The following is a 23,491-nucleotide window of genomic DNA, read 5'->3' on the forward strand; positions in this document are numbered from 1 at the left end:
CTTCTCTATATGAAGTATTAAAGTTGTTTTACCGCTGACCTCATTAAGGTCTATTTATTCTTCTCTCGCAAACGTTTGGAGAACGGAAGGTAGTAATCAATTTGTGATCCAAATCTAAAGTATTTTTAAGCTCGGAAGAGAAGGAATGGCTGTAAGTAGGAGAGAGTTAGAGGAACTGAAGCCTTGGGTGGAAGAAACTGTGGAGCGACGGCTTGGGTTTAATGAGAAAAGTGTTGTTAACGCTGCCTTGTACTGCGTGAAGAATAACTTGGATAGAGTTTCATCGCAAGAGAAGCTCTCGTCGCTTTTAGACGATTTAGCTCCTCAGTTTGTCACAGACTTATTTGATAAAGTATATCAGCTTAAAAACAGCAAGAATTCTACCTCTGGAAAAAGTTCTCAAGCAAAAAAGAGGACGCTAGAAGATGTGTTTGGAGATGACCCAGGAGATGATCGTAATGAATCTGCCGATCTTAAGAGTAAGCGAAAACAAAGTCGGTTCGACGCTTTAAAAGAAGATAACGTACCTCTACCCCCAGCCATTCCTGAAACAGTAGAGAGGCCTACTCCGCTTAGTAGCAGCCAAATTAGTGAAATGGTGGCAAGTATGAAAAAACAAATTGAAGAGCGAAAGAAGCAGCTGACGGTTATGAGACCAGTCCAGCCAACTGCTATTTCTACAGTTCCAGCTTCCTTCCCACCCCCAGTCCCTGGACAGGTAAAAATACTCGAAACATTAAAATTAGCAATTTAACTGATAACACAAATGTATAATTTGTCAATGGATCAGTTCTAGAGTACAGCATAGTAAAAGTAAAGCCTTTATATGGGCCCAAGTGGCCCATGGGGCCGGTGCTTAACTCTGGTTTTCTTCGCATGAAGTGGCTAGGAGTATTGCTACTCCCCCCTGGATAGGATGCTAGTCCATTGCAGGGTTACCCCCAGCACATTTGCTGGTACCTGTTTGTACACCTGGGTGAAGAGAAGCACTGTGAGAGTAAAGTGTCTTGCCTAAGAACACAACATGATGACCCCAGCCAGGGCTTGAACCCGGACCACCTGATCCGGAGTCGAGTGCACTAACCATGAGGCCACCGTGCCTCCTACATACCTAGGATACCTAGGTATATTTCTGAACATGTGAAATTACTTCTATATTAATTGTAAAGAAACATCAAACTCACTATTTCTCCTTGATTGAACAGAATATTCCTAGCATGCAACAACAACAAGAATTGATGAGTGAAGCAATAGAAAAAGCTAAAAGAGCTGCAGAACTCCAGGCTAAGATTCAGGCACAGCTGTCAAACAAACCCAACTTGGTAAGTTAATAAGTAAGCTGCATAGATTTATTTGTTATTGGTACTGCCAAAAAATTAAACCCAAGATAAACAAACTTACAAGTACTTTCCAAACTTTCATCTTGCTTATAGGTTAAGATTATTTCAGTTAACTTTTGAACAATAGAGATAGTTGAAACTGAGTAAAAAAAAAACAAAATGCATGATTTTTCACACAGAACCAAATGCATTCAGGAATAACATGCATTCTGAATTTGACATACTGCAAATTTCATTTATGCTTTTGGCTTGTGCATTTTTGTAGTCTTAAAAAAATTGAATTGCTTATTCTTGTTTAATAGCACACACAATTATTTTATTATCCACATATACAATATTTTTCTTGGTAATATGTTATTTTCTGCATTATGCAATAGTACATGTCAGCATACTGTGTTGAGTTTCAGATCTTTGTTATTGTTTTCTTGCCAGCGATTTTAATTTCTGTACCATCCTTTAGTTCTCCACTTCAGGTTTAACAAGTGCTGGGGCAAACTTGATAAAGTCAGGTTTAATTTCAGTGAGTGCTCTAAAGGATGAAAGCTCCCATCCTAGGTCCTTGATCTTGGATGAATCAGGTCGAACGGTTGATGCATCTGGAAGGGCCATTCAGCTGACCAGCAGAATGCCAACACTAAAGGCTAACATTCGTGCTAAGAAAGCAGAACAATTTAAGATTGAAAAACCTCCTGAAGATTTGAATGAAAGCAAGTATTTTGATCCACGGGTTGGGTAAGGAAATGCCTATATTTACTTCATAACCTCCCCTCCTACCTTCCATTTCAAGGCTAAATCTAGTTATTTTTTTTGCTGTGCTGGTTGTGCTTGCTGTGTTGACTTATGTATTAGTAAATTGAACCATAAAGTAGCAATTGCATGGTAATTGTATCTTTTTGCTCAGCATAACTCAGTATGTATTTATTACTAATACCCACCAAGATTAGCCTATGCTATACATGGGTTGTGTTAGTTGTTAAATCTGTCTCGTAATGAAGAAGTAATAGTTGCAGTGGTAGTTCAGTTCTCAGTAGCAAAAGTACCGCATGGCAGTTAAAAGCAATTAAGTAATAGGGAAATTAATTGTGTTTGTCACAGTAAACTGAAATCGTTGATTGATTGAGTGATTTCTGTTCATCAGTTGTTAATATTAGTGAATGTGGATCAGGCTAATGATAAGATTCTTTAATCTTGAACCAGAATCAAGGCAGCACAGCGGAACAAAAGGGGATTTAAGTTTCATGACAAAGGAAAGTTTCAACAACTAGCTCAGAGAATAAGAGCTAAGGTACAGTGAATATTCATTATTTTCCTGCATAGTAACATGCTATATATTTGTCAGTCTTAGAAAACAATAACTTGAAAAAATCTTGATCAATAATTACCACTTTTGTATGAAAATATGAATATTCTTTATTTATTACAATATTCTGCAATACCAGTTCACATTTAATGTATTTGTAAATGTATATCCATGTCTTTGGGGCTATTATTTGTACCACTTCAACATTTGTGTCTGTGTCAGAAGTTGTTTAATATTTCCTTTCTTGTATTTATAAAGTAAACCAACAGCCAGATAAATGAATAAAGAGGGTAAGATTCTAAAGAAACTGTGGTGCTGTGTCATTGGGAGAGGTAATTTAGTGTTAACAACTAAGTTCAAAAGGTAAATTGGCCACCATAAAGAGTTTAAAGGCTGACATTTCGAGCATTAGCCCTTTGTCAATTGCTCTTATGAAGGGCTAACACTCAAAATGTCAGCCTTTAAACTTTTTATGGTGACCAATATTCAGTCATTAACACTAAATTACCAACAGCCAGATATGCGTGTAGTTGTTGAAACAAAATGCTTAAAAATGTTACATTTTTATGCTCATAGGCACAGCTTGATAAACTTCAAAAGGAGATTGCAGCAGCAGCTAAGAAGACAGGGATTTCATCAGCAACAAAACTAGCACTGATCACGCCAAGAGAAGCCCATGAGGATACTGTTCCAGATGTTGAATGGTGGGATTCCAACATCTTACCAGCTGGAAAGTACATCAGTTTAGATGCTGTCAATGTAGAAGATGACATTGCTGGAATAACAACACTGGTTGAACATCCAATACAAAAACACCCTCCTGGTAGGCCAAATGTTGGTTATTAATCAAAGCTTGTAATGGGTTGAAAAACATATCCACCTCAATACGTTCACTGATTCTATCTTGTATTGAACAAAATCAGTTGAATCCAAAGAGCTGCAAAAATCTTGGTATGTATTAAAAAAAATATATTTATACTATGGAAAGTGTTTAAACAATTTTTATTTACTAGTTGCAATGCATCAAAAAACTTATTTGTTCACTGTGCTCACATGTTTTTTTTTATGTATTGCAATTTGTGAATAAAAATTATTCATGTGCACTTTCCATGGAATAATCTCTATATAAAGTACATAAGAAATAGTTAGTTCAAAGACCAGGTAATTGTTTTAACATCAATTCTTCATTTCTTCTTTCAAGCTGAACCCAAAGAAGCTCCATCTGTACCCATCATGTTAACAAAGAAGGAAAGAAAGAAGATTCGTACTCAGAGAAGACGAGAGATTGAAAAAGAAAAACAGGAAAAAATCAGGCTTGGCCTTGAACCACCACCACCTCCCAAAGGTTAGATCTGTCACTTACTCAGTTTGTTATGGAAACAAACTTTGACTCCCAACAGAATTAAATTGACAAGTGTGTTTTTATATAATTCCTTTGGAATTTGATTAAGAAAACATTCTGGTTTTTTGTTTTCAATTGGGGCACACTTGATATTGGAAAAAGCAATGACAATATGGGGTGTCCAACCCTATGGGGTGTCCTACCCCGTGGGGTTTCCTGTCCTATGGGGTGTCCTACCCTGTGGGGTGTCCTGACCTATGGGGTGTCCTACCCAATGGGGTGTCCTACCCTATGGGGTTTCCTACTCAATGGGGTTTCCTACCCTATGGGGTTTCCTACCCTATGGGGTGTCCTACCCTATGGGGTATTCCTGTCCATTTATTTATTTACTTAACAAACACTGAATTTTGGGAAGAAACACCTCAGGATCATAAAGTGAAATCTTAAGACTTAATTTGTGATGTCATCTTAGGTGAATGTGTGCCATAACTTCCATATACTGCTTAACAGATGTCCATTACTGAGTACTTTTTCTGCTGCTTTTAGTTAAAATTTCCAACCTGATGAGAGTTTTGGGGAATGAAGCAGTACAGGACCCCACTAAAGTTGAAGCTCATGTTCGAGCACAGATGGCCCAAAGACAAAAGTAAGCTTCATTTGCCTGTGCTGGTTTAATGCTCTGTGTAACTTAACCATCTAAATGCTGTTCCCATCTACTTAAAAAGTGTTCTAGTGAGATCTACAGTACAAGTAAATGCACTGTAAAACACACATAAAATTACACAATTGTTTCTCTTCATGTTAGAGAGCATTGAACACTTCAGTGAACAATTCAGGTGTGTCGCCACAGTTTACCAGGATATGCCTTTCACTGCATCTTATATATTCAAATTATGTAACCATGTGTAGACGTGCTTTATAAATGCCGCTCTCCAACAAATTTTGACTTAGCAAACTTTTTTCAGGAGTGTGCTTTGTTGTTCTGAAATGGAGATACAATGCCTGATTTTCTTACCAAGTGGTTTGGATTTTGATGTCATCTGAAATGTCATTGAGCGGTTCCTTAAACTTATATGAAGTTCACTTTGTTGGATGTTAGACCTTTAAATTATTGCACCAGTTCACTGGTTCCAAAACAGTAATCATCTGCCTTGTTTCTTTATTAACAGGGCTCACGAAGCTGCCAACGCTGCGAGAAAACTGACTCCCCAGGCACGACGTGAGAAAACAATCCGTAAATTGAAGGAAGACACATCCCTTGGTGTTCATGTGGCGTTGTTCAGAGTAACAGAACTTAAAAATCCTCAGAGAAAGTACAAAGTGGATATTAATGCTCAGCAGCTGTACTTAACGGGTATGTATCTGCACTTTGTAAGTAATAGGTCGTCACGTACTTAGTGCACGTTGGGCCATTCTATTTATGCACAGCTACAATGCTCGCCCTTTTATGATCAAATGAAGGAGGTTAATTGGAGACGCAGTAAATCTATTAATTAGTGTGCAACAGTCTGTGTGGGACACAAAAGAAAACGAAAAACCCCATAGCACGAACGACCCAACATACGAAAAACGGAGATTCCTCCACAACATGGAAAGGAAAACCCCTCAAAACACAAAAACGAAGCACCTAAGATGAAACTCCAAGATTCCCCCAACCAAGTAAACGAAGAACCCATGAACTAGATAAAGAGGCCTTAAAAAGTCGTAAAACAAAGACCCAAAACGAGGAAAAGGAGATTCACAATAGTAGGCATTTTATGCTTTTACCTGCATTAGCAAGTTATTTTCTGTTTTGAAGTGATTATGGTAAAAGGGAACATTAAACTTCTTCGCGTTCTGAGGAAAAAAATAGATGATAAAACCAACGATTTTTTTCCACATTCCCTGGAAAGAGAACGGAATCTTTTCTCCTCGTGAAGTAATGAGACTTGCTTACACCTACGCATTACGCTTTATTCTCACTTAGTTTTGTTCCAGGGCTCGTAGCCCTACCAGAGAGTAGCCGTATTGCTGTTGTTTGAATGTGACATACTCTCAGATTTAACATGAAGCTGACTCGGCAAAGCCGGTTCCTCTCCTTGAAACGTTTAAACTCGTAGATGAGACTTCGGCTGACAATGACATGCAAATACGCCAAGGCGGGATACCCCTCTTACAACAAATAACCAGTGAATGCACACAAGATAAGAAGGGCGATTATAGTTAAGTGTGTACTTCAGCGCCTACCTGAGGCTTTCCACTTTCATAAGGACAGACCAGTACATTGATTAGTGGTACTTTAAGGACAGCTATAATTTTTTTTTAGGGTTTCTTTTGAAGAAGAGATACATTTTGTCTGACCTAGTGTAATGATTTGTGCAACCTTTCTCCTTAAATTTCTTGCATGGAAGCACAGCCGTCACCTAGGCGAATATGGTTCTTAAAAATACCTTGACAGATTCAAACACATATTTATCTCAAAAATTTTCGACAATGGTCTAGATTAACCCAGTGGTTTGGTTTTAAATCGTTACTCAAAGATATTCAGTGGGAAAGCCTGCGTTTAAGGCGGCTGGGTAATGTCTGATTCTCTTCTTTTTTTGTTTTTGTTGTTATTGTTATTGTTTTTTTTTTTACCGAAGTTTTGCTCTATCAACAGGGTGCGCTCTCCTGTACAAAGATATCAATATAGTCATTGTGGAAGGAGGGCCAAAAGCTGTGAAAAAATTCAAACGTCTAATGTTGAGTCGAATCAAGTGGGAAGACGAGAAAGATTCTGATGATGATGATCACGCCGAAGAAGTAGCAAACAAAAAGACCGCTCCTTGTGTGCTCGTGTGGGAGGTAAGAGTACATCTGTACACACCCCATTTCAGATAGCGGTTTGTGATGAGGATGACATGATTTGTGTAGTAGTTATGGAACAAATTTGTTATAAATCATTGGTCAAACTTTTGTCGCGATCCTTTGTCAAGACTGCTCACCTTACTTGGAAAAAGTAAACATGAAAGAAACTTCTCTCAAGGATCGTAACGATTGTTCCGTATGATGTTTTCTTTGTATTTCGGTCACGCTAGGTCTGAAAGTGTCTTGTATACCCTAACAAACAAAATTGTGTAATCATAATTGGTGATTACCGCCAAAATTAAGTTTGAGATTTCATCGCTGTTGTTTTGTTGCTCCTGTATTCGATTCTTTGTATTCCGCATTATGTTTATGGTTATGTGAATATTACGTATTCTGTTATTATAAAGTGCGAGTCTATTATTCGTGTTTCGAGTTATGTTCCTCCAGAGCTCGACCGCTATAGTTTCGCGAGTGATAAACTAAGAGCCGCTCTCGCTAAGAGCATCCTCTCGACTTCTCATGGAAAAAGAATAGTTTGGTTCTCCAATTCTCTTCTTTTCCGTCGTTACAAGACAAAATTGATTTTTGGCTAGACCATCTGTGTGGACAGCAATCGAAAGTGTAAATTTCACAGATTTTGTCGAGCGCGCTGGCACTGCTGTGACATCTCACGGAATTCTCCCTTGCTACAAGTTGGGAAATGTCGTCAGTCACTTCACAAACAAAATATGGAAAACTTCACCAGAAATATTTTTCATACCAGTGTGATCAGAGGAGACCCTTCTCTTCGACCTTGATTTTCATATCAAAAATTCACCAATTTGTAGGAAACAATTATCAAAATGCCGGCGTAAATCGGGCTAAAAAAGCATATAAGTGCATACTTTATGCACCTGTTGGACAAACATAAAGCGGAATACGAAGAATCGAATACAGGAGCAACAAAACAACAATGACGTTTTGGCGAACATAATTGAGAACACGTCAAACACAAAAACATCAGTGAAAACATTAAAACAGCATTGGCAAACATAATTGAGAACATGTCAAACGCAAAAACATCAGTGAAAACATTAAAACAGCATTGGCAAACAGCATAAAAAAAATCCCAAACTTACTTTCGGCAGTAATCAACCCTCGTAGGTAACAGCTGATGATTACTTTTTTCCGTCGTGTAGGGCACAAATCAGGAGAGAAGCTTTAGTGACTGGAAATTTAAGTTATGTCCGATGCAGTCCATGGCGAGAGAACATCTTAAGAAATACGGAGTAGAACACTATTGGGATTTGGCTCTCAGTGAATCGCTTTTACAGAACGCCGATGACTGAATATACTGATAACTTTGCTAAATTTCGTTTTCCAGTTATAGTACGGGTTGCTAGATAGCGTGAAAGCACGGTATCCTTTTTTTAGCCGAGAAAGAGCACCAGAGATAGCAATGAACGAGATTGAGAAAGAGTTGTGAACGTCTCAGAGGAGACCTTAGTCGGAGAATAGGTCGAGAAACTTAAAATCAGTTGATTAGTTTCTAAGTTTCATTTGCCAATCGAAAGTTGACGCGGGAACTGGCAGTCCTCTGGAACTGTGCGGTCAAAAGCTCGCTCATTTGTTAGGAATTGATTTGGGTTATCAATTATCAGCTATTGTAAGCTGTTTTCTTTTAGAAATAAACAGTGATCTTTCATGAGTGCTGTGTAAAACACGACCTTGTCCGCATGATTCTGTTTCAGATGGTGCTATTTATAAGTTGACCGCTTCCTTTAACCAACATAACTAACCAATGGTCCGATCTGCTTCATTATTTGTTTCCATTGTTTACTATTCCGTCGATCAACCAAAATCCTCAGCAGCAAGAAGAAAGAACAGAACATAAAGCAAACATCCTACAAGAAATTCAGCAGCAAGAAGCAAGAACAGAACATGAAACAAACATCCCACAACTGCAGCTTGAAGAAAGAACCGAAAGGAGTATCCTACATCTGCCAAGCGAGCCTGAACAACTCCTAAAACTACCACTCAGAAATTCATCCAAGACCGGCACAAAGGAAAATATTAGAGACGTCACTGATCAACCTCCACGACTTCGGTCGCCTTTTCCAAGTCCATCTGGCGCAGGACACCCACCTAAACATTTGACTCTGGATCAGATTTATACAAACCTTTTTGTTCTGCCTGACATGGCTAAATATGACTTTACTGAAAACAGACGGAAGAATTTGGAAATCTATACCAGGTCGGGTGGGAAAAACGAAACACCGAGAGGGTCAAAGGACATTCTTAATAACGGAAACAAAAAAAATTTTGATCGTCGGTCGTCCCGGAATCGGAAAGACTCTTTGCTGTACAAACATTCTCAGAGACTGGGCATCTAACAAGTATTCCATAAAACACCTGGGGACAAAATCCACTTTGATGCTGCTTTCTTCGTCAAATTCAAAGCATTCAACGATGCAACCGACCTTACCCTTAGGGAGCTACTGACCTGCTCCACATACTCACCCAGGAATGAGCTGGATGAGGATGTCTGGAATTACATCTTTGAAAACCCCTAGAGAGTTCTCTTCATTTTCGATGGAATCGATGAATTCAAATTTAACTCAAAGATCAGCACGGAAGATAGTGAACCTCAATACAGAGATAGCGTAGAAGAGAGGATGCCTCTTTTCGCGGTAAAATTTCCTCACAGCCCCATACTACATTATGCATTCAGTTCTTGAATAGAGAAAACAGTGACAAAAACAATACATTTCCATTGGGAAAACAGATTTGTTTTACAATAGTATGGGGCTGTGCGGAAACTTTACCGCAACAGCTATGTCATGCACCGAAAGTATTCTTTTTGACAAAATATTCGAGATCCTTGGCTTCTCATCCGAACAAGTCGAAGAATATGTAACCAAATTTGCTGAAGAAGACAAGGAAGCAGGCGACACAGAAAGACGTCACATCTCCAGCAACATCAATATCTTATCTCTATGCTACATTCCTGCGAGTTGCTTCATCATTTGCTCAAGTCTCTTTAAAATGGTGAAGTTCTATGGTTCTAAAAGTCTTGACCTACCAACAAGTTTAACAAACATTTACAGGAAAGCCGTGAAAATTTTCTACTTAAGACACAAAGAAGAATTTCGATATAAACATTCCACTCGCGAAGACTTTGAATCAAGTGATTTGCCCCCTAAAGAAGAAAAGAAATCGAAGAAACTGGAACAAATGGCATTTGAAGGAATTAAAGGAAGAAGTCTAACCTTTGTAGGAAACGAAGTACGCGGAATGGAAGACAGCGCTCTATTTCACCACTTACCCGACCGTGAACCTGACCCGTTTAGTAGAGAAGAACAGTTCTGTTTCATTCATCTTACAATGCAGGAGTTTTTCGCTGCGAGGCACCTGACAAACTGGAGTGAAACAGAATTAAGGAACTTCATTACTGAGAACATCAAAGAAAGCAAATGGCAGCTGGTTTTCCGTTTCTAGCAGGACTAATGGTGGATGAAAATGACCTACCAAGGGAAATTATCACTAACCTTCCTGTGAAAACTGAAGAAAAACAAAGCGCAGACTACAACGAACAGTGGACAGAGAATGAAGAGAAAAGGAAAGTGACCTGCTGGCCGACTAAAGACGAACAAGATTTAGCAGTGACATTAATCTAATGTATAAACGAAAATAGTAGAATGAAGATAGAAGCACAGAGAAAACTTCCACAAATAAACTCTAATTATGTAAATTTTATTTCTTGTCACTTCACAGCTGTTGGTTGCTCTTCGTTAGTAAATGTAATTAACGTTCAACAAATTTCACATTTAAATTTGAGATACAATGACATTGGTCCATTAGGTTGTTTTGAGATTTGTGAATTGTTAAAAAGTAGGAAATCTCAACTGAGCTGGTTAAACCTCACACACAATCAATTGACAGACGAAGCAGCAGAGTATTTAGCTGAAGCCATCAACAACAACAACTGTCAGCTACGCACCTTATGCCCTCATACAATAAAATCTCAAACATTGGGGCACAGCACTTGGCTAAAGCCATCAACAACAACAACTGTCAGCTACACACATTAAACCTCTAGGGAAATAACATCTTAGAGATTGGAGCAGAGCACTTGGCTAAAGCCATCAACAAAAACAACCGTCAGCTACCCATGTTAAACCTCTCATTAAATAACATCTCAGACATAAGGGCACAGCACTCGACTAAAGTCATCGACAACAATGTCAGTCAGCTACACACATTAAACCTCTTACGCAATGACACCTCAGACATTGGAGCACAGCACTTAGCTGAAGCCATCAAGAACAACAACTGTCAGCTACGCACATTAAATCTTTGGAATAATAATATCGCAGACAATGGAGCACAGAACTTGGCTGAAGCCATCACCAACAACAACTGTCAGCTATGCACGTTGGACCTTGCAGCAAATGAAAACATAACAGAGGCAGGTAAGCAAAAGGCATATAATTTACTAAGCAATAGTCTAAGTGTGAGATGATCATCTTGCAAAATTACATGAGAGAAGCTCCTCCTTTGTAATAAACCTAGAAATGGATAACTCGCTAAAATGGGTTCTTTTCAACATAGTAAGCGGTTTGATAACAAGCGATGCACTGTGGAAGTAAGGTGAGGTATTTTTATTAAGAATTTGACTGTCTTTTTTTACTCCTACGAGCGCTCGTAAATATTCCCTTACAAATTCTTATAATTTCGCCATGACTCTTATTTCGCAAGATTATCATCTCACAATGGGAGCTTGGGCCACCCTTAGATAAATAGTTTCTATTCCAGCTACGTCTAACATCTCCAGACCGCAGCTGTTTAACTGGAACATTGCTCTTTCTTAGTAAGGAGACCGCTGTCCTCACGCCAGTCATTGTCGCTCTTAGCACAGTTTGAGCCATGCAAATGACCGTGTTGCCCGACGGTCCTCGCTGGAAAGGAGGGACTGTTCATAGTCTGGAAATTATAATTAGTGCATATTACGATACCTAATAGATGGTGAAAGCAGTGCAGAAGAAACAGCTACAAGTTCGCGACACTTTTATTGATCAGGCCATGAAGCTTTCAATGCCTTGTCTATTTCTAGGGTACAATATCCTGACCATACCGTTGTGTGATTTGCACAAAAAAGGAAATGATTATAGTAAATTACCATTTAAAATTTTCACAGATATAATAATTAAAAGTACCTCAATGTGAATCTATACACGAGAAAACCTCAAAACACTAATGTAATACTGCATGTAGCGCAACGTGGACGGGTCATTTTAGAAACGCGAAAATTTCAAACAATCAATGATTTTGAAATAATATTACTTATTTTAAAGTGAGCGGTAACAGTAAACGGTCGATCATAACCATAATCGTACAAATGACAACAATTTACGCTTTGAAAACCTGGTTGGAAGTCATCATCAGACCATGAAGTCAGTCGCTTTGACCGACAACGGTTACATTCAGAACTTCCATCACACAGACGACAACTGTATTAATTCCGCTGTTTTCTAATCCAGTGAGAGGAAGTAAGCAGTTGGCCTAGTATGACTCATACAGGGCGTAAACATTCACGCAGGTTTGTCCGTCGTTGTTAAATTCTTCTCCATTAACGAAATCCTCGTTATACCATATTTGGTATTCCTCGCCATTAGTTACCTTCAGGGGTTTAGACCGGGGTGGAAATACCAGCTCTGACGAGTTGGCATGGTAACCAACTAATGAGTAAGATTTATTTTTGTAATCTTCTGGGAATATTACATTCTTGGCTGCACTGGTGACAATTGTTGCAATATTTGATCCCTTTTTACACGCCCAGTGACTTCCATAAGGGACGGTTCTGTTATTACACGTCACAAACCCCGAAATGTAGACCAGCCTCATTGTTAGAATAGTTCCGTGAGACGTCACAATGAAGTTCCCGAATGCGTCATTTTTGGCGCCAAAGCAGACCACATCTTTGTTGAGTTTAATCCATGGGGACCCTGAAAGGAATGATGGTAGAACCATAGAGTACTTTGACTTTGGAAAAGTCGTAAGAAAGACTGTTTCTTATGGAAAGTCGCTCAATTTTAGGAATCCTTGAATGCAACGGAGACTGGGGCCAATCTTAGGAATGGGCGAACTTCGACTCAGCCTCAGTTTCGTTCGCTGACCCCATGGAAATTCGGAAACCAATTAAAAAAAACTGTGGATCTGAGTAACCTGTTAAGTTATTGGCTTTTTGCAAGTTCTGAGTCTTTCCATTGTATTTTCAAATTTTTAAACATAAAATCTGCAAAATTATGAGCTTTCATTGGCAAAAATTCTAATTGAGACGACCATTTCTGTTATGGTATTGTATTTAAATTTCGAGAGTTCCAATCCGTCCGTAATGGAGTAAGACAGCAAATGCTTACGAACGAAAGATTTAACTTAAAGCAAAATTTGAAATTGTTTGTAAGTTTTCTTTATCGTACACATATTTCAAGTCTTCATTTTAAATAGGAACCGTGAGAATTAAATGCAAACTAATGTTTTTCTTAAGAGGCATATCCCGATTTTAGCTCCATAGCTGGGGGTTTTAAATCATTTCGACTTGGAGGCGCTGACCTACACTTGCGAGACTAATGAATCTCGCAATACTATGCAGCCTCGGCAAAAATGAAAATAACAGTACCAGACACAAACTTTAATTTTACCTTGCTCAATACTCCCTGGACTTCGTTCGCAATAGTAACCGTTAGATCCGTATAGTGGGTTGCACTTTGCTCCTTTTTTACATGGATCGTTTTCACATGGGCTCTGAAACAATTAAGGTAGCACTCAGAGAAGGTGAATGACGGACTGCTACCGGAAGGATTTCAAAGAGTACTATAACAGGTCATCCAACAAAAGTAAATAAATGAAACCATTTGCAAACGACTCGTCTTTGAAAAATGTTTATATCTTTGATATTTTGGGTTGAACTGAAATGAGAACTATTTTTTAGCCTGTTCTATTAATGTTTTGGTCTTACAGATTGCACTATGAAGCTGAAATATTTCATCTGAAGGCCAATTCGAATCTAGTTCATAAAATGCTTTCCTTCACATCTTACTTTAATCTAACTACCGTTTATCCTTACCATCAAGCTGTAATGATTAAAAAACTGACTTGGTTGAAATCTTTCAGAAAGTGTGTACTTGTTTTTACTGAGTAACTCACAGCTGTTGTTTCCCGGCGAGCGAGCATCATAGTTGAACGAAAGGCAAAAGCTTTGATGCAGACATTTAAACGCACACATTATCTTATCGTACGTTGAAACAGATATTTCGGGTTCTACATCCAAAACAAAGTGAACATGTTCAATAAAAAGGGTCCCTCCGTCATGTTTTCCAAATCCATGATCCATACTCCCAATGGCGGAAAAGCTAAAAACTGCAGGCATGAAGACATGGCAAAAGAGGAATACCTTAACAAATACAAGCGAGCTCATATCACGGCTGGTTCAAAGTAATTTTACAAACGCTGTGAGAGGTATCGAGCCTGACGTTTGGTTAAATAAAAATATGGTTCGTTTGTTTAATTAGCCAAACTAAATAAAAGTGAAAAGACAGCTCGATAATGAATTAGTTTTATTTGACGCATAGTAACGGTGAACATTTCAAATGATTGATTTTAAATGTCGTCTCGCCTTCAAGATTATGGTCTCGTATAACTGATCGGAAATGAAAATAATTTTTTTAACCAAAGCCAGTACTGTATTAGGAGGTAAATTCAAAGAAATTTAGCAAGTAACAATTACAATAAACGGCTGATCCTGCATGAGGATTTATGAAGACAGTCATGTAATAATTGTTTGACAGAATTTAAGGCCATAGTAGGTAACATAATGCGAAACGATGACTTCAAACTTAAACTTTTAAAGATAATTGTAATAATGAGGGGATCTGCATGGAAAACTCTAAAAAGCTCTCGCAGAGATCTTAAGTTACTTTATCTTAGTAAATGTGATGGATGTCCAGTTTAATATATTGAAAACTGACTGACAAGTGAAAGATGCTTTGATTGACTGAAGCAAACGGAATTAAGACAGAATGCTCTATGTCAACTATTTTCTATTTGTACTTTCTCTTTATTAAACAAGGCTAAAAACCAAGACTATAAATGTGAAAGACATAAATATTTCTTCCTTGCCAACTAAGTCAGGACGACTCTTCACCCGTAATTTTGTTCTCATATTCTCAACCATTTATACTGTTTGATGTCCTTACATCAAAAATTCAACACAGAGTCAAGTCCTCTAACGCACCTGCTGGGGGTTTCCCTCTAACACTTCGCCTTCCTGTTTACACAGGAAAACTAATTTCTTGAAATACAACCAATAGGATATCTGATTTGACCACCGTTGAATCATTCGACAGCGAATCAACAAGAATTAGTCTTCTATTGTTGATAAAATTCGCAGCTTGTTTAAATAAGAGAAGAGCCGTCGACAAAGTGATGATAAATTTTTTACTTCGTTTTCCGTTTCTCACACAAAAAATAAACTTTTGTTGATAATTTTTGCAGCTTGTTTAAATGGAGAAGACCTGTGTTTTCGCCTTATCGCCTGCTGGGCCTCTTGTCGATTTTAGCATGACGACAATAAATTTAAGATAAATTTTGGTTTACTTTTCTTTTTCATTAAGAACTTCTGACATCGTTAAATATTATCAATAAGATGTCTCAATTTGAGCCTTCCTATAGCGAATTATCAGATCGGAGTTAAAAGCTTCTACCCTCAGTAAAATTTCAGAGGACCTCTGTTGTCAATACGTCAATTGACTCTTTTTAAGGTTTTGACCTGATAACGTGTGATGATGTAATCTATGATACTGTAAAACCATCAGTAGTAAGCGAATACTGCACTATATCTTTTGCAAAAGGGTACAGAATCCTGCCTTCTGAGTTGTTCTTAGCACCGTCTGCATTCTTATATCTCTGCCTACGGTCACGATAAAGCTTTCGTAGATATTGGGGATTTTGTCTTGCCTTCATATGAAATGTGAATTGAAATGTTGTCAAGTTCTTTTCAACAAAAGTCGCGCACAGTCATTTTAACTATCAAAACCCAATTTCATTCTCATGAAATTCATTTATTTGTAAATGCAATAATCTCGTTTGATAAAATTACATTGTTACTTCACAATTTAACCACACTTCGTTGTATTAACATCATTATATACAAAATGGAAGGCTATAAATTAGTTATAATTTTTGAAAATGTTAAGCAATAACAGTCATAATATAATTAGCTACTGCAAAACAAGTAATGTAACCAATCGAATACAGTAACACGAAAGTTTCAAGCTTCCCTCTTTTTACTTCTCAAAGTTTATCCCAGCGTCAAAAATTTTCTTCAAAACCAATAATGGTTTTCTTAGAAAAAAAAAAAAAGAAACAAATGAACGCGGTTTCTCTCTTAACAATATATCAAAACCCCTTTCCCAAACAAAGGTAGGAGACATTTGTGTCTCCGCTGAGAACATTCTAGTCCAATGTTTCTCCAGCCAGCCTGAGTCACGTAATCACACACCTAACCACTCCAATTCAATGGACGTTTATGTTATAAGATGATTGTCTGTCTTGTTGCAATGGGGATACAGTGTAACTGATGCTAAATGGTTGTTGGCCATCACCTGAAAGACAAAACAAAAGAAAATAAAAACAAATGAACAAGTCTTACAATCTAAATTAGTTAACGAAATTATATATGATCAATTAGTGCGAACAGATTTTCATTATATACCGAGCCCTCGTCGTCGCTGCCAGGCGAGCTTCTGAAACGAAATTCACTTGAAATGCAATTACGTTGCCAAAAAGATTTTTATTAAAAATTGATCTTCACATGTCGATAAATCATGAAAACCAAATCACCGGAGCTATAATGCTGTATTCATACAAATGTATTTTTATTTTAAAAATGGAATCGCCTATCCTTTCATTGGCAAAAATATTGCTCCAACGAGTTTTCATTTCACGTGTCGCGTAGAAGTGAAAAGAAGTTTAAGATTCGTGCATTATAAGTTAACTCTTAACACTGATTCCTTTTATCTATCAACTATGGTTATAATAAACAAAGGGGATTTTGAAACTGAGTGGAGCGCAAATTGGTCTGAAGTCATATGCGTGATCTCTGATTGGTTGTTTTGATGTTAATGCTCCATTCTCCTTAACAAGGAAAGATGCGATTTTGAACAAAATTCAGTGCGATTGATGAATAATTCGCACCGACGAGGGCCACTTAGATTGAAAGGATCAGTTGACTTAGTACTGAATATTATAAAGAATTAAATGCCTTGTCAGACCATTGCTAACAAACCTCGAAAATCATGTGTTGCAGGTTGTAGCAGAAAGTTGAACCAAACGGGTTGGTGGTGTTGGTGGAAGAAGATCTTCGAAAGAAACAAGATGATAATAACATCAATACCGACATCATAACAAGCAATGTGGCGTGTGACAAAGTTACAAATACAATCGAATTGAACTTTGAACCTACCGATTGAGTACCACAGGCGCCTCGACTGGTTTGCCCAGGTAATCCTGAACACTGTCCCACTGGATGAAAAGGAAAGACAACAATGAAAACTTAAACATTTCCTCTTCATTACTCGCCTTGCATTAGTCCACTATTGTACTACCATCCGAAAAATATACGGCGGGAAGAAACAACTGGCTGGAAATTGCAAGACCAGACGCCTTTCCTTTACCAGTCAAGATAAAAAAAAGTCCCAACGGTCAGCATTATGTAAGCTTTTACAGACGAGAAGTCAAGAGTTTCGTTAATTCCTAAACCTAAATTTGCGTTAAGCGGCTATTCGAGATCATTGGAGGCGCGTAATTGCCGCAGATCGAAGAGAAACCGGAACCCAAATAGGTCAAATAGGAAAAACCAAAAACCGCATCGGATGTCAAATCCGAAAACCCGTTAGTATTTTTCGCGAAAACCGAAAACCAAAGAGGTGGAAAATTCGCAAACCGCAATGAATACCAAAACCGAAAAACCGAAGTTTTTGGGCACAAAAACCGAAAAAACCGATCTAAAAAATAGCCAAAACCAAAAATACCAATGTCCCCCTCAATGAACCATGGAGCAAAATGGCCGGCTTTCCTTTCCTCCGTCTTCTCTATTTTTCGAGAGAAGATACGACATTTTTATAAATGCAGCAATATTTACCTTCGTACACGAAGTTAATACAAAAGGGGTTCCATCATCGAGATCAGAATCTGCAAATTAGAGCACCATATTAAACAAGACATAACAACAGAGTAAGCACAAGCTACACCGCAACAAATAGGAACAATCTTTGTTACCAGCGGCTGACTATAAGCTTACTTCAAGGAAAAGTATGATAGAACATTTTCGCGCCAAGTCAGGAGTTATAGTGTTTATCATCTCTCCAATGATTTCTAGCAAGGCGCGGAATAAGACAGTTGCTAACCTCTTACCCGTAGGATACCCGTAGACTGAGCGTTCACTGGTACATCTTTGTTAAAAAGAAAACCAAGTCTATCTCTTCTTCTGAAACAGCATCAAAACGCTTTTTCATCTTACATTTATTTTTAACGAAGACTTCCACTGAATATACTTATTGGCACTTGATGCAAATATTATGGTTTTGACGAGTTATTAACAAGATTCTTCTGACGACACTGTAATAGGCGAATGATTTAGCGTGCGAGCAGAGTTGCAGTGGTTTTCACCAAATTTAACATGTCAAATATTAATTACCAGCTTAGAAAGCATTCATGTTACCTTTGGAATCCCTGTGAATTCCAACCTTAAATTCACAGCGTTGATACCTTCAATAAAACAAACGTAACTCAAGACAGTAAAAGGGCAGTCCGTGAAAAACACAAGAAACACTACAAAATTACCATTTATCAAGTAAAAAAAAAAACCCAACAAACACAATAAGCAATAACAACTTCAGACAACTAAACTCAAAGAGCAAAGAAATTGTGGAAAGTATGTGGATGCAAGTCTCCTTTCTTATCTAGGGCAGGGTTGTTCAAAGCTGGGTTAAGATAACCCAGGATTAGTGTAAAATCTGATTTCAGATCTGAAAGCTTTAAAAGAAAATTCAGTATAACTCTTTTTGTCTAGAATATGATTATTGGATGCTCTAAAAAGAATAGAGAAAATTGTCACAAAATGACTGAACAAAAGGAATAAAGAAACCCAGATTAAAATTTAACCCTTTAACCCCTAGAAGTGATTAAGATCTAACTTCTCCCTACAATATCCATACATTGTCCAGCCAACAGGTAATAAGAATACTCAAACATATCAAGTAGAAGTTGTTGTTTTGATCTAACACCAAGTTGTTGTAACAAATTTAAAAGGAAATATGTAATAGCTGGAGGGGAGAATTGACTATCAGATCTTGGGAGTTAAAGGGTTAACTTCGGATTGGTGCTTATGGGCCTTCGAACAACTGGGCCCAGAGCTCTACATTATTTGTTACTTTTCACAGACAATGTGCTTACATGTTAAAGTTGTAATGTCCTGGAAAATTAGTGTGTAGAATAAACTTCTTCACCAGATGGCTGTATGCATCAAACAAGATGTCCTAGAGCAGATAAATGAAGAAAAAAGTAACAGTTCATGATTAACTGAGAGCTTCTTCTGTAAACCACACAGCAACAAGTCACTGAAATACAATGATTCTTCTACTCTTAAGTTGTGTTACTTACAATTCCAAGAGTGAAGTAATTAAAGAAGTAGTCTGAACTCTTGGACTGGGCAAGCTTGTGAGGAGAAGGAGAGTGGATCCGCATCTAAAAAAGAAGATTGGCTTTAGAAAAATAAATTTTTAAAAGTGACTGTTTACACAGCTTCAAGGACAGGACCCAGTTTTTAAAAGAATGGGGGTTGGGGGGGAGGGGAGAGGGCTTTTCCATCTTCACTTCAATCGTATTGTGCTCAACTTTCTCAAATCAACTGACCTTATCTTCAGCTTTGTAGAACACTTTACATGGAGATCCAAGTGAGCTTAAAACATCCTAAAAAAACAAAAATTCATGGTCTCAATAACAAGCCTTGGCATAAATTAAGCATCAGCTGCAGGATGATGACTCACTGAGCCATGATAAGCCTCCAGTTTAAAATTCAGCACAATCATTAGAAAATTATTTGTGATGTACAACAACCAAAGTTCCAAATTCTAACCTGACATGAATCTCCAAACATCACATTCCTTTCAAAGGTTCTTCGCCGTAGCTCTAAGATCTTACCAGGACCAGGACCTTAAACAAAGAAAACAGTTGATAAGTGGATGGTGGATGTTACTGATAGTACTTCATGCATGTTAAATTTTTTAGATCTCCCCTACCCACCCCCTAGAATAAAAGCCATTGTCTAAATCTTTTAGGGTTGGCAAATGTAATATGTGTTAATTTTATCTAATCCTTTAACCATTCTTGTCCCTATTTGGTTTATTAATGTGTTTTGGCATTTGGCCAGCCTCCCAGACATTTATGTTATGGTTTTTTATATGATTTGATCAATTACAAATGGGGGTTAAATAATGGGGGTTTAGTTATGGTGGTGGGGGGGAAGAGGGGGGTTTAGTTACAGTGGTGGGGGGGGGGTTTGGAGAAGGGAGTCTTTAAAAGCTTCACCCTTTAACCATTAGTAGTGACTAGCATCTAATTTCTCCCTACAATATCACCATTGGATCAAACATCAATGTCATAAGAAGAAGGAAGATGATCACCATACATACTGGCGTTAGGGTGTAAAGGGTTATTAACCTTTAGGAACTAGACAGTGAGGGCTGACTGAGTCCTCCTGATACTGTTGTCTTTGGCCTTACCTTCTGCCACAAGGAAACATTTAAGACCCAGGACTTTACCATCCTGGTTTATGATTTCAACACTCTCTGCAAAACAGTTGCCATGAAAACACTGGAGGGGAAGGGGTGGTGCCCTGCAAAACAATGATCATAGAGTGAAACAGTATATTGCATATTCATTCCTGCAAACTTTTTGGGCTCTCTTGTAAAAAAATTAATAAATGAAAAACTTATAGATACACCATGACTGCTTCCTTACTTAGCATCTGTCAAGTTGTTTCCATGGTAAATTGACATGCGTGACACAACTGGTGAGGAACCAGATGAGAACTTGAGAGAACCTAATCCATGAGTGTAATATGGCTGTGGAGAGATAAAAATAGTGTGCCACTACTGTAAACAAGTGTCCTATAACTGTAGTTGAATTCAGCTGGTCTATACTAACAGGCAGTTAAAAGAAAAGCTAAAGAAAATACATCAATACACCATCCTGATCCTTTTATCCCCCAAGATCTGATTTTTAATTCTCCCATCTAGCTGTTAGACATTTTCTTGTACATAGGTTATGAGAGTGTGGTGTTAGATAAAGACAGCAACTTCTACCTGACAAAGTTTGAGTATTCTCATTCTCTGTTTGCTGGATAATTAATAATTATTCAATGAGCACACATTTGATATGAGGAGGTAAATAGCCAATGAGACGTGTAGCTACCAGTTAGTTATAACCAATCTCATATCCAACAAGTGCAAATGGAGTAATTGTGACATCAAATTTCTTTAATTCTTGAATTTTTAATATTTCCAGCAAAAATTTTCAGCTTCCAACATATTGCAATGCCATAAAAGGTGACTTAGAATATGAGCTGATAACCACAGTTGAGTGAGCCAATCAGAACACAAGAAATGCAATATTGGGATATTATGGGAAAAGGTTACATGTTAATCACTTTTATAAAGGAGAGGTCATATGTTTATCACTTTTGGGAGTTAAAGGGTTAAAAGACAAATTTTGATCCTACAGGTCAGAATCAAAATTCTGTTTTCTGTTAGAAAATTCACAAACTTAAGGCTAATTAGTAAATACAATGCACAAAATCAGTCTTTAACCAGTTATTTTAAGCACAGACTGAAACACTTACCTCAAACTTTGAGTCAATTGGAAAAGAGAAAGAGAGACCTCTGAAGGTCAGAATAAACAGCTGATGGGTGGGATCATAGACTGAAAAAAAAAAAAAAATTCCCTTTTAAACCCTTACACCCTAACATCAGTTTGCATGCTCTCTGTAGCATTATTAGTACATTTCCTAAGTTGCTGATGGGGAGAATTTATTCAACCACCAAGAGCTTCTTTAGTCAGAGATCATTTCCTTTATTCTTGCAACCTTAATGTGATTCAGGGGTGATATTGTAAAAAGAAATTAGATGCAAGTCACTCTTTTGCATCAAAAGGTTAACCAAATAAGATGTAAACAGCTCATACCATCAATCAAAAATTGGTTTGTAATTAAGTAGATATGGGCATGAACAATGACAGCTCATATGCTGTATTTACTGCCTTTGAACAATTACTTATAAACTGATACTTCACTTCCACTAGATTTCTTTTCAAATGTGAAAGAAGTTATAGGAGAAATTTTCAAACCTCCAGGATGTGTTGCTCCAAATGACATGTCAATTTGTTCAATTGTTGGCTGAACTTGAGGAGAGTTGAAGTGCACTCCACTGAAATGAAAAAAAAAAAAATTCAGCCTTTAAGAGTATTGTCCATCATAACCTGACTTGATATATTGTGAAATTTGATAAAAAGCAGAAAGAAATACACAATAATCCCCTGAGGATATATTTACAACAACAACACTTATTGACTAGTAAACAAGAACAACAATTATCAACGAGTAAACAAACAAGCAAACCAAATCTTACCAGTATTTCAACTTGACCTTGTTCATACTGTAAACTTCAATTATCTATAGATAAATAAATAAATAAATAAATATATTAAATTAGTACAATTCAGAAGCTAAATTTTCCAGTGGGATATCATCAATTGAAAGCAATCATTATTATTTTTAAGAGTATATAATTGATTGGTCTGTACCTTAAGTCTCTGTGTAACAGGATCAAAGACCAGTCTAACTCCATCATTGGGCAGGTTTAAGACCAGATCCATTGCCAAGGGGTTCTATTACACAACGAAGAAGAAGCGAAATATTTAAAACAATTAAGTTTCATCCTGTCCAGACATGTACATATTAATGACAATCAAAGTAAGTGTCATGGCAAAAAGTCGATACTCTGTCCAGCCACGACGAAAGATTATCCCACATGTAAGTTCCAGAATAATTATAACGTCGTTAAAACCAAGTATATGCAAGAAAAGAGAGTTTATGCGTTACACAGTCAAACACAATCCAGACACTCACCGCCTCACTGTACATAGCTTGTACCGATTTGATCACACGACATTGCCGCTTTAGGATTTGCACACATTGCGCGACAGGCATTCCTAAAAATGATCAGAATGAATACGAAAGCATCAGATGGTAATATTTAAATCTAAGATGAATAGGCTAAAAGGCAATAAATTTCGCGATAGGCGGGAAAGCGCTTATGATGTACAAACTGAATTGCAAACATTAACATTACCAAGTATAAACTCCCACTGCTCATTTCCCAAGGATCTTTCCGGAACGACTTCGAGATCCAACATGATTATGCTTCTCAAAAGTTTAAGAGCTCTTTTCTACCTCGATAACAACAGAATTCGAGGCGTTTCTTGCAAAATCTTTTGCAAAATTGCTATCACGTCATTTCGGCCCTAGAAAATAAAAAAGTTCTTGTTTACGTTGCGTTGCGCATAATTATCCAGTGAGAAGCCGATGTC

At 37.6% G+C, this 23,491-nt stretch overlaps 4 protein-coding genes across 4 annotated transcripts; 2 read left to right on the forward strand and 2 right to left on the reverse strand.

The window, feature by feature from the left end:
• The first annotated feature begins 62 nt into the window (after positions 1–62).
• On the forward strand, positions 63–8,527 carry LOC131786642 (U4/U6 small nuclear ribonucleoprotein Prp3). The gene is made up of 10 exons (XM_059103703.2): positions 63–718; positions 1,206–1,322; positions 1,801–2,072; positions 2,538–2,625; positions 3,217–3,463; positions 3,842–3,985; positions 4,529–4,628; positions 5,152–5,336; positions 6,621–6,805; positions 7,987–8,527. The coding sequence occupies exons 1-10, from the start codon at positions 146–148 to the stop codon at positions 8,134–8,136; spliced, it is 2,061 nt and encodes a 686-aa protein (XP_058959686.2). The 5' UTR covers positions 63–145; the 3' UTR covers positions 8,137–8,527.
• Positions 8,528–9,589: 1,062 nt separating this feature from the next.
• On the forward strand, positions 9,590–10,285 carry LOC131793368 (NACHT, LRR and PYD domains-containing protein 3-like). Its single transcript, XM_066163641.1, has one exon. It carries the CDS (start codon positions 9,590–9,592, stop codon positions 10,283–10,285), a length of 696 nt encoding a protein of 231 aa, XP_066019738.1.
• A 1,652-nt stretch (positions 10,286–11,937) lies between these two features.
• On the reverse strand, positions 11,938–14,274 carry LOC131786688 (uncharacterized). The gene is made up of 3 exons (XM_059103762.2): positions 13,914–14,274; positions 13,489–13,591; positions 11,938–12,792 (listed from the first exon to the last, which is right to left on the reverse strand). The coding sequence occupies exons 1-3, from the start codon at positions 14,262–14,264 to the stop codon at positions 12,350–12,352; spliced, it is 897 nt and encodes a 298-aa protein (XP_058959745.2). The 5' UTR covers positions 14,265–14,274; the 3' UTR covers positions 11,938–12,349.
• Positions 14,275–15,907: 1,633 nt separating this feature from the next.
• LOC131786641 (phagosome assembly factor 1) lies at positions 15,908–23,438 on the reverse strand. The gene is made up of 17 exons (XM_059103701.2): positions 23,254–23,438; positions 23,031–23,113; positions 22,706–22,789; positions 22,531–22,574; positions 22,250–22,329; positions 21,747–21,826; positions 20,867–20,970; positions 20,629–20,741; positions 19,983–20,059; positions 19,760–19,816; positions 19,508–19,591; positions 19,301–19,383; positions 18,567–18,613; positions 17,988–18,037; positions 17,310–17,368; positions 17,133–17,205; positions 15,908–16,449 (listed from the first exon to the last, which is right to left on the reverse strand). The coding sequence occupies exons 1-17, from the start codon at positions 23,315–23,317 to the stop codon at positions 16,372–16,374; spliced, it is 1,260 nt and encodes a 419-aa protein (XP_058959684.2). The 5' UTR covers positions 23,318–23,438; the 3' UTR covers positions 15,908–16,371.
• Between the last annotated feature and the right edge of the window lie 53 nt (positions 23,439–23,491).

Source organism: Pocillopora verrucosa, chromosome 3 (assembly GCF_036669915.1).
Source record: "Pocillopora verrucosa isolate sample1 chromosome 3, ASM3666991v2, whole genome shotgun sequence".
In the NCBI taxonomy this organism is placed as follows: domain Eukaryota; kingdom Metazoa; phylum Cnidaria; class Anthozoa; order Scleractinia; family Pocilloporidae; genus Pocillopora; species Pocillopora verrucosa.

Coding starts and splice junctions, on each gene's coding strand:
- LOC131786642 (XM_059103703.2), top strand. CDS start 146: ATGGCTGTAAGTAGGAGAGAGTTAGAGGAACTGAAGCCTTGGGTGGAA. Junction 719..1,205: donor CACCCCCAGTCCCTGGACAG/GTAAAAATACTC, acceptor TTGATTGAACAG/AATATTCCTAGCATGCAACA. Junction 5,337..6,620: donor TCAGCAGCTGTACTTAACGG/GTATGTATCTGC, acceptor CTCTATCAACAG/GGTGCGCTCTCCTGTACAAA.
- LOC131786641 (XM_059103701.2), bottom strand. CDS start 23,317: ATGTTGGATCTCGAAGTCGTTCCGGAAAGATCCTTGGGAAATGAGCAG. Junction 19,384..19,507: donor ATTACTTCACTCTTGGAATT/GTAAGTAACACA, acceptor TATCTGCTCTAG/GACATCTTGTTTGATGCATA. Junction 17,206..17,309: donor GCGCCTGTGGTACTCAATCG/GTAGGTTCAAAG, acceptor TTTCTTTCGAAG/ATCTTCTTCCACCAACACCA.
- LOC131793368 (XM_066163641.1), top strand. CDS start 9,590: ATGGGGCTGTGCGGAAACTTTACCGCAACAGCTATGTCATGCACCGAA.
- LOC131786688 (XM_059103762.2), bottom strand. CDS start 14,264: ATGAGCTCGCTTGTATTTGTTAAGGTATTCCTCTTTTGCCATGTCTTC. Junction 13,592..13,913: donor TTAATCATTACAGCTTGATG/GTAAGGATAAAC, acceptor TAATTGTTTCAG/AGCCCATGTGAAAACGATCC. Junction 12,793..13,488: donor TCCAGGGAGTATTGAGCAAG/GTAAAATTAAAG, acceptor CATTCCTTTCAG/GGTCCCCATGGATTAAACTC.